This window comes from Mesoplodon mirus, assembly GCF_964341445.2.
Source record: "Mesoplodon mirus genome assembly, chromosome: 18".
Classification (NCBI taxonomy): Eukaryota; Metazoa; Chordata; class Mammalia; order Artiodactyla; family Ziphiidae; genus Mesoplodon; species Mesoplodon mirus.
The window spans coordinates 47387010-47400606 of NC_138994.1; the positions used below are offsets into that span (position 1 = coordinate 47387010).

At 53.9% G+C, this 13597-nt stretch overlaps 1 protein-coding gene across 2 annotated transcripts; it reads left to right on the forward strand.

Moving 5' to 3' along the window:
* Window positions 1–3088: 3088 nt before the first annotated feature.
* On the forward strand, window positions 3089–11640 carry ARRB2 (arrestin beta 2). 2 transcript variants are annotated; one of them, XM_082602836.1, is made up of 15 exons: window positions 3089–3184; window positions 6079–6109; window positions 6752–6812; window positions 6925–6969; window positions 7201–7397; window positions 7681–7740; window positions 8120–8187; window positions 8321–8456; window positions 8706–8790; window positions 9099–9171; window positions 9466–9603; window positions 10260–10343; window positions 10492–10571; window positions 10650–10740; window positions 11038–11640. In XM_082602836.1, the coding sequence occupies exons 1-15, from the start codon at window positions 3162–3164 to the stop codon at window positions 11129–11131; spliced, it is 1266 nt and encodes a 421-aa protein (XP_082458962.1). In that variant the 5' UTR covers window positions 3089–3161; the 3' UTR covers window positions 11132–11640. The 2 variants fall into 2 exon arrangements, with proteins under 2 accessions (XP_082458962.1, XP_082458963.1); XM_082602837.1 differs by having other exon boundaries at window positions 10686–10740.
* The last annotated feature ends 1957 nt before the right edge of the window (window positions 11641–13597 follow it).

Sequence of the window (13597 nt, forward strand, 5' to 3'; positions counted from 1 at the left end):
AGTTTTGGATGAAAGAAAATGCCTTTTTTAATTTTGACAAGAACTAAGCAAAATGCCCTCTAGAAAGTTTACATCGATTAACACCCCTGCCAACCATGTAGAACAGTGTTCTATAGTTATACATCATCCCAAAACTAGGTTTATTTTTTAATTTTGTCAACTGAATAATGAAGAAGAATATCTCCTTCTTTCAATTTGTTTTCCCTGATCGTTAGCGAAATGGAGTAACTTCATATGTTTAGTAGACATTTGTGTTCCTTCTTTATTAATTATCTTTCCATAACTTTTACCCCTTTTTCTATTGGGTTGTTCATCTTATTAATTTGTAGGAACTCTTTGTAGATGAGGGAATGTATTCTTGACTGTTATCTGTGTTGCAAGGGATTTTTTCCAATTTGCCTTTTTATTTTGTTATTTTTAAATTTCTTAGCTTTTTTCAAGTAAGGTGTTGTGATTAAGGGCACAGACTCTGGAGCTAGACTGCAGGGTTTAAACACCAGCTTTGCTTCTTGCAAGTTGTGTGACTCTGCAAGTTACTTAACTGTGCCTCCCCTTCTTTATGTATGTAGTGGGGATATTGTAGAACATTCACTCATAGGCTTGTGAGGATTGAATGAGTTGATATTTGTAAAATACTTGGAACAATGTTTGGCACATGGTAGATACTGTACATAAAGTGTAAGCTGTTATTATTTCAAGCCCTGGGGTCTGATATCTTGCGAGGCTTTCCCTAACCTCCAAGGTTATAAAAATATTCTCATGTATTTTCTCCTAATACTTTTATGGTTTTATTCTGTGCATTAACATCTTAAACCATTTAGAATTCATTTTGTTTAAGGTGTGAGACATATAACTTTTTTCCCAAATGGATAGCCAATTGTCCCAACCCTATCTAGTGAATCTGCCATTATTTCTCCATGGACTTGAAATACTACCATGTGGGTGTGTATCTGGACAGTCTGTTCTGTTTCATTGCCACGTTTAGCACGGTTGCACCAATAACACTATTTTAATGATCATAAACATAACAAATTATCTGGTAAGACAAATGCCTGCTTCACTCCAATTTTTCAGAATTTTCCTGACTATATGTGAAAGTTGATTCTTTTGATAATGTTTAGAATCCGGTTCCCCCCCCCAATAAAGTCTCACTGTTATTTTGATACAGCATTAAATTTATAGGCAATATGAGAAATGATGTCTTTATAATGATGGTTTTTCCCACTATGATTATATGGTGTATCTCTTTCATTCTTTCCAGCCTTCTTTAATATTCTAAAGTTGTCTTTATATTAGTATTTTTTTAAATACAGTAGCTTTAATGCCATGCAGACCACTACCTTTCAGCTCCAAAATCACTTTAGATATGTAGCAATATAGATCTCATTACCTTCTGGTCATGACCCTTTGACAAAAGTGAGTCATGAGTTTAAAAGAAATGCATGAGCTAAAGCTCGAAAGGTGTGAAGAGTGAGCTTAGAAGGTGGTGGGAGAACTGGGGGCGGGGAAGTGGCAGCTGGTTAGTAAGGCCTGTATTTGAACCTTAGAGATGATTTCAGAAACTTGTTGTGCACATTACTTTTTGTTGCACAGAAAAGCGGAGGGAGAAGGGTGAAGTTAGTTCATTTGGGGGAGACAGGGGAGTATGGGGAAAGAGATGGAAGAAGGAGAATACGTTAGCTCCTTAAGTCCAGAAATGTCCATCATCCATCATCCTCCCCCAGTCCGCTCAATTTTGCCCTAAAAATGACTCTTCAGCCTGGCCCCCTTTCTCCCTTCCACTCTATTGTTCATCATCTCTCCTTGACTAGTTTTCATCTACAACAGCCATGCCCCACTCCCTCCACCCTCCACACTGCCCAGAATTATCTTCCTAAAGGAGAAATCTCATCCTTTAGGAAGATTTTAAGCCACCTCTTGGCTTAAAAAAACCACTACTGGATCCATGTGTCCTCCTCCACGGGAGGCCCCTGTCTCACTCCTTTACCTGCTATACAATATCCTTCACACTCCTGTTCCAGCCATCCTCCTCAGCCTTCTCTCTCCTGCCCTCTGACCCCACAAACACCTCAGAACAGGATGTGCCCCTTGCCTTTCTCTCTCTTTGGAAAACCCTTTCTCAACTTCTGCCCACCCTTCAGAAAGATTGTCCTCAAAGTCCCCTCCTCTGGACAGCCTGCACTGCCTCCATCCCTCCCCCAGTCAAGCGCTGAGAGTCACTTTGTCTTCTGAGTCATAACCTCTATTATAGCATTCCTAGAATCATAATACCTCTTTATATGTCTCCTCAACCATACGAGGAAGGCAGGGGCCATGTTAATTCATGTCTGGGTCCCCAACGCCTAGCATAGTGATTAGCACAAAATAGGCATGGATGGATGCAGGCGTGCAGGAATGGATGTTAGCTTTGATGAACGGATGGAGAAGGGTGGTTAAGAGAAATTAGGAAAAGTAACCCTGAAAAGATCAAAGACAGACACCAGGGGGAGCTGACACACCACAATAAAGAAGCAGGAGGGCGGGCCAAAGACGTCTACAAGCTCCGGGGCGAGCGGGTGAGAGGCGCGCAATAGGCGAGCATCACGCAACTGGAACCGTTCACCCACGTGTGTCTCCCCTCATCCTCCTTCCTAGATTGTGCTTGAGCTCATGCACCGCCCCCACCACCGCCTTCGCCTCCACCGCCACTGAGAAAGCAAACAAAAGGGAGGGGACGCCTGCAGGGTTCTGGATGCAGGGAGCCAATCAGAGGGCTCTAATCTCTTGGAAGGCGGGCGCCTTCGCTTGAGGAGGCCCAATCAGTTCCTAAGCGGGTGCGCAGGGGCGGAGAGATGGGCGGGAAGAGCAGGGTGTAGGGACAGCGCGCGCCAGCGAGGGATCCTTCGGGAAGGGTGGGACTGGAGCGCGGAGGGGAGCGGGTGGAGCCAATCACCGCGCGTGTCTGTGAAGAGAGGGCGGGCAGCGCCGTGGCGCGCGCGATCCGGGCTGACGCATCTGGCCTCGGTTCCCCAGGATCCGAGGCTGGGGGGGAACAGGAGGGGAGGGGGGAGTGGAGAAAGAGCGGGGGCGCGCGTGCGCAGTGGCGCGGGGAGGAGCAGGGACCTGGCAGCGGGCTAGGAGGCTGCGAGCTAGCCGCGAACCGGGCGGCGGGCGCGCGCACCATGGGGGAGAAACCCGGGACCAGGTAAGAGAGGTGGGGCCACGCGGCGGGACGTGGGCGGTGGCTCGGGGAGGGTGCCGGGACGGTCCCCAGACAGGGACCCGGGGGAGAGAATCCGGGGGTCGGACTCCTGGGTCCCTAGGGGACAGCCATCCGGGGCCGCACGCCTAGGTCCTCGGGGATGATGAGGGGAACGCATGCCACAGCCTCTGCAGAAAGCGAGGGCTGAAGGGGATCAGTAAACCTGCATCTGGGTTCTCGCAGAGATGTGGGGGCCGGACGACTCCGGTACAGGCTGCGATGCAGGGGCGGAGGAGGGCGGAGCAGGTAGCCGGCCCCGAGGGGACGGGGATGGGCAGGCTGGATGCCAGGAGGGGATCCCCCCTAGACTCGTTCCGAGCCACTGGAAAGCTTCCTGTCCAGTAACCCACAGGCAGTCGGGCTGCCCCAACCTGTCCCAAGGGCCGGGTGGCTCCGCTTCCAAACTTCTGCCTTTCCCCGGGTTGCTAGGAGCAACAGCTTCATCTTGGTGGAGCAGAGTGCTTGGCGACCCTCCCCGATTCTGGGCCTTACCCCTCTTCCCGGGGGTGAGGGGAAGCTGTATCTGCCCTGGGCACGCCATCCACTCCCCGGATGTTTTCTGTGCAATCGAGGCTCCTTCCTTCCACTGACACCCCGAGTTCTCTTTTTTGGTCTCTAGCAAAATCCACTTCCTGTTGTGACCCAACACCGCCAAGGGGGCAGTGGGTGAACGCCTGAGTCCCTGGAGAGCAAGAGCAAAAGAGGAAAGAGATTGGGGCTATTTGCTTCTCTCTGGAGAGGATCAGGAATGGGGGCCTGGTTCTGATCTGTCACTTGTTCTGCAAAAAAATTTTACCAGCCCTACCACTCCCCACCCGTAGAGTAGGAAAGCATAGGTTTCTGAGCACCAAGTCAACTGATATTGGAGAGATGATCGGAGGGAGGATTGGTGTCCTGGATTAGGGGTTAAACACAGAGAAAGGGGAAGTTGCTGACTTGAGGGAGGCCCCAGATTTCCGTTATGTGGTTCAGGGAGGGGGACGGATGGACCAAAGGGGGACTGCTGACTTGGCACAATTCCTCCCACCCCCATCAAATTCTGGGCCACAGGAAATGGAGAGAATAGCAGGAAGTGTGAAGGGGCATCTGCTTCTGCTGCCCCCCGCCCCCTCACTGGGTACCTCTCTGGTCACACCAACCTCAGTATACACACTGCTCCTCCCTAGCTCGCAGGAGGCTGGCTGGGTTAGGATCCAAAGGGCAGGTGCCCTGCAGCTGCTTCAGGGCAATTACCCCAGAGCCACACTCCAGTTGTCCAACGGATTGTGGCTGTCCCAACCCTCTGCCAGTACTCCTAATAGGAAGAAACACTAGGACAAAGAGGAAAACTAGAAGCAAAGGGGAGGGAGAGCTGGAGGATGCCACAGCAGTCAGCGCCCAAGTGGGGACAGGAGATAGGGTGCTTATCCTAGCTGCCACCTTACCAATGTTTGCTCTTCTTTATTAGATGGGGATACCTGGGGGCCTCCATACCCTATGCCTTATAGTCTTTGGACAGCTTGGCCTTCTGGGAAGAAGGGGCATGTGAAGTTGTTATAGCAAAAACTGGGGTGGTGGAGTTGGAGGAGGGATGGGCCAGTTGGCACGATTTCAATTTCTACTACCTGGGGACCCTTCACAGATATCACTACAGAGGCAGAGTGGATTGGGAGGAGTAAGATGGTGCAGCAAAGAATAGGCCCACAGTGGCCAGGACACAGGGGTTGCCAGACACCTCCCTACCCTCCCAGCAATGGGTGGAGTCGAGGCTTAGATTGTTTCAGCAACTGGAAAGTGAACCTCCTTCTCTCCAACAAACCTAATGCCAATAACAGAGGCAGGATAGTACAATAGTTTAGTGATGAAGAGCCAGAATACCTGTTTACACCCAAATTCCACCATTTACACTCTCTGTGACCTTAGGTAAAATAACTGACCTCTCCTGTGCCTCAGTTTCCTCACCTGTAAAATAGGAACATTAGGACCTCCATCATTAGGTTGCTAAGAGTGTTAAATGAGATAACACACATGAAATACTTGCAACAGTGCTGAGCATAGACCATTCATCCAGTAAATGTTGGCCAGCATCATCACGTTTGTCTCACGGCTGGTGCTGTGCTGGGGACACCCAAATTAATAAGGCCTCTGCTGTTCACAGTCTATCTGGTGAGATAGATGATACGCAGCTAACTGCCCTTGCACGCTATCACACCATAGGTAAAGCATAAACAATGTGTGACAGGAATCCCAAAAAAGGGAGTGACCAGAGTCTGGGCTGGATCTGCTTTCTAAAGGAGGTGATATCTGAGCTGGGCCTTGAAAGACAAATAAGCTTTTAAGCTGCTGAGATCAGAGATGGGGACAGTTGGAGGTTAATGGAGAGTAGGGTCACACTTAGGTGCTGCCCATAATAGAAACCATTTTACAGCCATTGCTCTTTCAAGTACTCCAGCTCTTGTGGGAGGTGGAGACCAGAGATGGAAAGAGAGTTAGGCCTTACACAGACACTACTGCAACCTGCCCATTCAGGTTCCCCTGGGGGAGGTCCTCTGGGAAGAGCCTGAGTGGTTCCTCTGGCAACCAGTGGCCATTGCCATGGGAGGAGGGGAACTACGGGGGGGGGGCATTGCCATGGCAACAAGCTTTGAGGGGCTGCCATGCTGGGAGTATTAAGGACCTCTGGTTACCTTTCCTTCTGGGAAGAAGTGGGAACAGGTAGGGCTAGGTAAGGCCCCAAAGCCTCCAGGCAGGAATCTCGGGTGAGCTCTGCTTCTCAGGCTGGGAGGGACAAGGTCCTGGCACCGGGGTCCCTGCTGAGGCTGAGGGAGGCAGTGGGGTTTCCCTTTCTGTTTTGTTAGGGTCTTCAAGAAGTCGAGTCCCAACTGCAAGGTGAGTCTCCCACAGTGCTTCTCCCAACCCTCCCTGGGCCCTCACAAGGCCCAGCCTGCCCCTAGACGATCCCCAACCCCAAGCTCCCCACTTCCTGTGACAGCTAAGAGCTGACTTCCTTCCCTCCTGAAGCCCCTTTTGCCGCAAAGGCCTGAGCCAGCAACAGGGCTGGGTGGGGACAGGCTCAGTTCAGTTTGGGTCCCTAAGTTGAGACCAAGGGGGAGGGGCCAGAAGCTCATGCCTGGAGCCCTCTTGGGAGCCAACCCACGGTACCTGGGGCTGGGAACAGATAACATCCCCCCAGGCTATGGCCTGTTTATCCCAGAGGTCCTTGAGGACGTGCGGTGAAGCTCTCTAACTGCCTGCCTAGTGCCAGGTTCTGGACCCACACACACACATATACACACCCGACTGGTGTTCAGAAGTGCGAAAAGATATCAGGGAGCCGTTAAAACGCCTCGAGATTGGCTAGTCCGGCAAGGCCTCCACTCTCCTCTTCCAACCCTACTGGGAGGAAACCAGGAGAAACTCCATCAGATACCCCAGCCTGGGAAGACCAGGGTCAGGGCAGCCGCCTCTGAGGGCTCTGAAGCCCTGCCAGCCGCCTACCCAGTCTTCCCTGTGACCCCTCTGCATCCTCAGCTCACCGTGTACCTGGGCAAGCGGGACTTTGTAGATCACCTGGACAAAGTGGATCCCGTGGGTAAGTGTACCCAGAAAGTGGCGTCATGTGCCCCAAGAGGGGAGGAAGTTCCTGGGACCAGGAATGGAGGAGAGGCCCTGACAGGGACTGAGCTCGTGTGTCCCCTTCCCAGATGGCGTGGTACTAGTGGACCCTGACTACTTGAAGGACCGCAAAGGTACTGGCCCCCGAGTGCAGGGGCCCCAGGGGAGGGAGGGCAAGAGGGAGGTGGGGAAATGAAATGGGCCGGCATTGAGAGGGGCCCTGGGGGGACGGAGGGCCGAGGCGGAAGCCAGGAGTAGGATTCAGGCAGGTTTTATGCTGCTGAGGAAGGAGCAGCTGCTGCTAGGAAGTGGGGGGACTGCGGGAGGGGGGCTCCTGACCACCCTACCTTGCCCACCTTTGCCAGTGTTTGTGACCCTCACCTGTGCCTTCCGCTATGGCCGCGAAGACCTGGATGTGCTGGGCCTGTCCTTCCGCAAGGACCTGTTCATCGCCAACTACCAGGCCTTCCCCCCAACGCCCAACCCGCCCCGGCCCCCCACCCGCCTGCAGGACCGGCTGCTGAGGAAACTGGGCAAGCATGCCCACCCCTTTTTTTTCACAGTGAGGACACCCCCACCCTCTGCAGACCAAGGCGTCTGGGACTGTGTTGGGGGTGGTGGTGAGGCACCTGTTACAGGCAGGTCTGGGAGAAACAGTGAGGAGGGACCCTAGACCCACCCCCCTTCAGGGTCACCCTGCACTCAGGAAGCCCTTGCCTCTCTGCCTCCCCCCTGGGGCCCCTTCCTTTTTCCTTTCTCTTCTCCAGGAGTCCTCCAACCTCTTGAGATTGGGAGGAAGATTCCGGGGCTTTCTGGAAGAACTGAACTCTTTTCTTCTGCCACAGATACCCCAGAACCTGCCCTGCTCCGTCACCCTGCAGCCAGGCCCAGAGGACACAGGGAAGGTATGGGAGGAACAGGGTCCAGCAAGAGCCAGGGGACCCACCCGGGGGGGGGGGCGTACGGGAGGAGACATCAGGGTGGGACTAAGGATAGGGAAATGTCCCCGATGGCAGAGGGTGTATGGAATGGTCACTGTTCAGTTGCGACACCTCCTGCTCTTGACCTGCACGGCCCTGAGTAGAGGGGCTCACCTTGTTTAGCGAGGACCGAGCCTCTGCCGGGCCGGGCCTCGGGGAGGCAGAGGCGGAAGGCCCAGGCCCTACACTCCTCAGACCACGATGGGGCAAGAGTCCATGCCCAAGACAGGGAAGTGGGAAGGAAGGGAGTGGCGGCAGTGGCAGAGGCCTTGTGTAAGATGTGACCTTTTCTCCCCCTCCCAAGGCCTGTGGGGTAGACTTTGAGATTCGAGCCTTCTGTGCCAAATCACTAGAAGAGAAAAGCCACAAAAGGTGAGAGAAGCAACCTCCCCTCAGGTCTGACCATTCCCTCTGGGTCCCAGGAGCCCCAGGCCCCTGTGGGAGGCGGGAGCCAGTGTCTGGGCATCTGAGGACTGACCCTCTCACGCCTCATCTCTGCCCCCAGGAACTCCGTGCGTCTGGTGATCCGAAAGGTGCAATTTGCCCCAGAGAAACCCGGCCCACAGCCTTCGGCTGAAACCACACGCCACTTCCTCATGTCTGACCGGTCCCTCCACCTTGAGGCTTCCCTGGACAAGGAGGTGGGGTGGGGACCCAGCTGCTGCAGACCCGGGGGGGAGGGGTGAAGCCACATGTCAGGATGGTGTTTTTAAAGGAGGCTGCCTTAGCTGGGGGTGGGCTTGGGTTTAGAGGGAGGAGGCCCAGCAACACGTGTGTACGTACGTACGTACGTACGTGTGTGTGTGTGTGTGTGTATGTGTGTCAGGGGGCACATTAATAATGGGACCAGTGAAAAAAGATCCGATTAACCTGACCACCCCCCTCAAAAGCTGTACTACCATGGGGAGCCCCTCAATGTCAATGTCCACGTCACCAACAACTCCACCAAGACTGTCAAGAAGATCAAAGTCTCTGGTAGGACATGGGGGTTGGAAAAGTGTCTTAGGGGAGGGAGTTGCTGCAAATGTGGCCTCAGGCATCAGCTCAGCCCCAGGACATAGCCCAGTGGGGAGACCCGAGGGGCTCAAAGGACTCAGGCTGTCTGTCCCAGTATGAGATGGGGGTGGGGTTTACTGCTAGGGGGAGGGTGCAGGTCATCAGAGGGGCAGGGGCGGTGATGCGCTGGGGCTGGGGCCGGGGCCGCTGCCCGGGTCTGGAGTTGGCGGCGGGGGGCGGCTGCCGGCACTCCATGTGGAGCTGCTTGGCCCTACCCCACCCCACAGTGAGACAGTATGCCGACATCTGCCTCTTCAGCACCGCCCAGTACAAGTGTCCTGTGGCTCAGATGGAGCAAGAGTGAGTAGCACAACAGCCCTGGGTCCCAACCTCAGGGGAGAAGGGTAGGCCCAGGGAACGTGAGGTTGGGGGGCAATTCTTCCCAAACTGTCTCCACTTACAAGGGCATTCGCTCCAGCTGAGTGGCTCTGAGCTGCTCATTTTATTGAGCAGGTCTAGCCACAACCTCCTCCCTGTGACCTGTGCCCAAAGAGGGCAGGGGCTAGTGACCGGGGAGAAGCTGCTGGGGGTGGGAGCTGCCCCCTCACCCCATCTGCACCCCCAGAGTCTCGTTCTCTTGTCCCCACCCCCCAGTGACCAGGTGTCACCCAGTTCCACGTTCTGTAAGGTGTACACCATAACCCCCCTGCTCAGCAACAACCGTGAGAAGCGTGGTCTCGCCCTGGATGGGAAGCTCAAGCACGAGGACACCAACCTGGCATCCAGCACCATGTGAGGGGGGGCTGGGGGAGGGGAGTCCTGCAGCACAGGAGACAGACACTTGTTCCACGCCAGGTGTGTGCCAGGCTCTATCGGTGAACAGAACAGACCCAAAACATCTCTTACATTCTCGGAGATGGAGGCCAGACAGATCAGATAAATGGCAAAATATATAGCATATTTAGTCATCGGTGTTGAGGAGAAAAAGCAAGGCAGAGAAAGGAGATATAAAGCCACGGCGGGGGCGGGGGGGGGCGTAATCCAGAGGGAGGAGCACTCAGGGCAGAGGGTACGACAGGCGCAAAGACGCGGAGGCAGATGGCCCCGTGTGTCCGAGGCGGCTGGAGGCGCCGCAGAGCCACTGCTGGCCTCTAGGGGCCCTGTGCCTCTCGGAACAGCTCCGCCAAGTGTGGGCTGGATTTCACCCACACTGGCGCCTCTGTACACGACCACACACAGCAGGCCTTGAGGCCAGCGTGGGAGCAGGAAGTGAGGTCAGAGGGCTGATGGAGAGCAAGACAGTGCAGGGCTGCTGGGTCACAAGGACTTGGGCTTTTACTGGAGAGAACTGACAAGATGAGAGGAAGGACGCAGCCGGGTACCTTACACGAGACCAGCCTAGGGTGCGGGGCAATGGGCTCTGGTCCAACTCCTCCTCCCACTTGCAGCGTTAAGGAGGGCGCCAACAAGGAGGTGCTGGGAATCCTGGTGTCCTACAGGGTCAAGGTGAAGCTGGTGGTGTCTCGAGGCGGGTGAGTGCTGGGGTGGGGGATTCCTGGGGGTGGGGCGGTGGCACAGGGCTTTCCTCTGGCGCTGCAGTGTCATCTCTTCACCGCTGCAGTGTCATCTCTTCACCGTGCCTCTCTCTCTCTCTCTCCCTCTCTCCCTCTCTCCCCCCAGGGATGTCTCCGTGGAGCTGCCTTTTGTTCTTATGCACCCCAAACCCCATGACCACATCACCCTCCCCAGACCCCAGTCAGGTGAGCTTGCCACCCGCCCAAGCCCCGCAAGGGAAGGCCTGAAGCAAGGCCAGTGGAGGAAAAAGCCGGTCCTTTCAGCAACCCCCCACCCCCCCACTCTCCTCCTCCCCTCAGCTGCTCCTGAAACAGATGCCCCTGTGGACACCAACCTCATTGAATTTGATACCAAGTAAGAGACTCACCCCCTACCTTCCTAGCTTTGACTCTCTTTGGACAGATTCCTGTAACCTTCAGACCTACCCTCTGCCCCTCATTGTTTTTCTCTTTTGGGGGAGGGATGGTTGAAGCATCCAATCGAGAGGACTTCGCCATGTGAGCAGCCGATTACCTCCCCTTCTCTGTCCCTTCTTGCAAATACCTCCAGCCCCACGGCTGCCCCAGCACCTCTGTCTCCGGGAGGGGAGTAGGGGGTGGAGAAGGAGGGCTGGAGCCCTCGCTCGCCTCACCCCTCCTCTCCACCACCAAGCTATGCCACAGATGACGACATCGTGTTTGAGGACTTTGCCCGGCTTCGGCTGAAGGGGATGAAGGACGAGGACTACGACGACCAGTTCTGCTAGGAAAGGGCGGCTGGAGGAAGGGAGCGGATGGTGCTGGACGAGTTCTGCTAGGAAGGGCGGCTGGAGGAAGGGAGCGGATGGTGCTGGGAGACGTAGGGGCAGGACCAAGACCCCCACTGTCACTGGGGGGGATCCCAGCCTCTCTTCCTTTCCCCTCCACCCAGCGGCTTCCTCAAACAACCCCTCCCCTCCCTCCCTCCCCCATCCTCCACCAGATACACACTGGACCCATCTCTTGTGGATCGTGGGCATTAATTTTTTGACTACGGCTGTGCTTCCCCAGCCCCCCAGTGGGTGCCAAGCTGGGTTTGTACCTAAATTTTTTGGAGGGGGACACTGAAGAGGATAGTAGGGAAAGGGGGGGAAAGAGCTCCCACATTCAACCTCACACCAACACCCCCTCCTGTCACTATCTCTGCCTCCCATTCCTTCAGGATGAGACCCTTTGGGGGGCAAGGCCAGTTCTTTGCTTCTGAGCATAAAGAAGAAAATAAACCTTTTAATAGGCATGAGTGTGTGTGTTTTCTATACAGCGTTTAAGGAGCACATAGTGTGCGTACCCATGACTATTAGCTGTGACTGAGGACGCAATCTCTTCTCTGCACCCACATGGCACCTGGCCTACAGGCTGTCAGTAAACGTTTACTGAATGGCTGAGCTGTACCTGAGGTCCAGGGTAAACATGGAAACTTGATTTGGTCTGTCCCAACTCAAAGGTACAGTTTGATAAAGGCACAAAGTAAACTCACTCATTTACGGAGGGAATAATAACTCACTTCCCTGCAGATTAGATGCTCTTGGGAGGTGGGCAGGGCAGGCCCTTCCCTGTTGCGGCTGATACACACGATCGCATGGTGACCTGTCGTGACGGAGTGTGTTCGTTTCCACTGCTCTTTATGGTTGCTCAAGCTGTCCACTCCTGGGGCTCAGCGGCACCACGGCTGCAGGCAGAAGCCACACGACACACATCTCTGTGGAGCCTGGTCCTTACACTAACACAGACACCGAGGCTTTGGGCAGCCAAAGGGAGTCATGCTGCTGTGGACAAGTCCAAGAAGCTACATCCTACTGCTGCTGCTCCTCTGACGTCCATCAGGGACTCCCAGAGGCTTGGCCAAAGCCCCAGGCTAGGCTGGAGGGAGTTAGCAGTACTCCACTGACATCCTTCACCCCACCACCCACTCCCATTCCTGTAGCCCAACCTTTCTCCTTTTTCTCTTGAGGTTCATTCATTCATTCCATGAACAATCTTGATTTAAACGCCTATTATGTGCCAGGCATAGTATAGGGTTGGCAGTGACCACAGCAAACATCAAAGCATTGCAGTATCTGTGCTCCAAAGGAGAAATGCAGGAGCTAGGGAGTTCTGACCTAGGCTAGGGCTGGAAGATTTCCCTGGAGCTAGTGACCTTTGAGCAGAGTACTGGAAGATGAGGAGGAGTTCCAGTATCCCAGGCAAAAGTAACACCACGTGTGAAGGCAGGAGGGAACAGAGCGCATTTCAGAGACTGAAGGAGGCCAGAGGGACTGGGACAGAGACAGCCAGTGGCAAAGTAGTTCCAGATGAGGCTGGTGAGGCAAATGGAGCTGCTCATACAGGCCTTGAGTCTATGTTATGGCTCATGACATCTAATTAAATCATGATTTACCCACAGGCTTTAAGTGCTGCCAAAATGCCAATGACCTTGCTTACCTCTCCACAGTAGCAGCCTACCTGGCACGCCCTGGTCTTCTTCATGTGAAGGAACCGTCATCATCCCTCTAACAACCACGAACCTGCTCCTTGACCTCTGAGCCCTTGGCCCGTGGATCTCAAACTTTTTCAGGTGAATCAGAATCCTCTGGAGTACGCGATAAAGACACAGAGTCCCAGGCTTCTACCTTCCCCAATTCTGATTCAGTCGATCCCAGGAAGAATCCATGAATCGGGATTTTGAATTAGCACACGCTTTGAGAAACAATGCCTTTTTTCTTTTAGCTTTTCACGTTTTTAATGTTTTTAAGTAAAATAAGCACATGGCTTTAAAAAAAAATCCAAACAGTAAAGAGTGAACAGAAGACTCCCTCCTGCCCCTGATCCCCAGCCTCCCATTTCTCATTCCCAGAGGCGATCATTATCAGCAGTTCCTTGATTACTCTTCCAAAGACATTCTTCGGACACAGTCATACACATATGAACATATTTCCCCCTTATTTTAAATACAGATAGTAGCACACTATGCACACTCTTCTCCACCTTGCTTTTCTCCCTTAATAATGCAGCTAGGAGAACATTCTTTTAGCAATCCATATAGATCTACCTCATTCTTTTGAAGAGTTGCCTAGGGGCTTCCCTGGTAGCACAGTGGTTAAGAATCCACCTGTCGGGCTTCCCTGGTGGCGCAGTGGTTGAGAGTCTGCCTGCCGATGCAGGGGACACGGGTTCATGCCCCGGTCCGGGAAGATCCCACATGCCGCGCAGCGGCT

Coding starts and splice junctions, on each gene's coding strand:
- ARRB2 (XM_082602836.1), top strand. CDS start 3,162: ATGGGGGAGAAACCCGGGACCAG. Junction 6,970..7,200: donor CTACTTGAAGGACCGCAAAG/GTACTGGCCCCC, acceptor CACCTTTGCCAG/TGTTTGTGACCCTCACCTGT. Junction 8,457..8,705: donor AGGCTTCCCTGGACAAGGAG/GTGGGGTGGGGA, acceptor CCCCCTCAAAAG/CTGTACTACCATGGGGAGCC.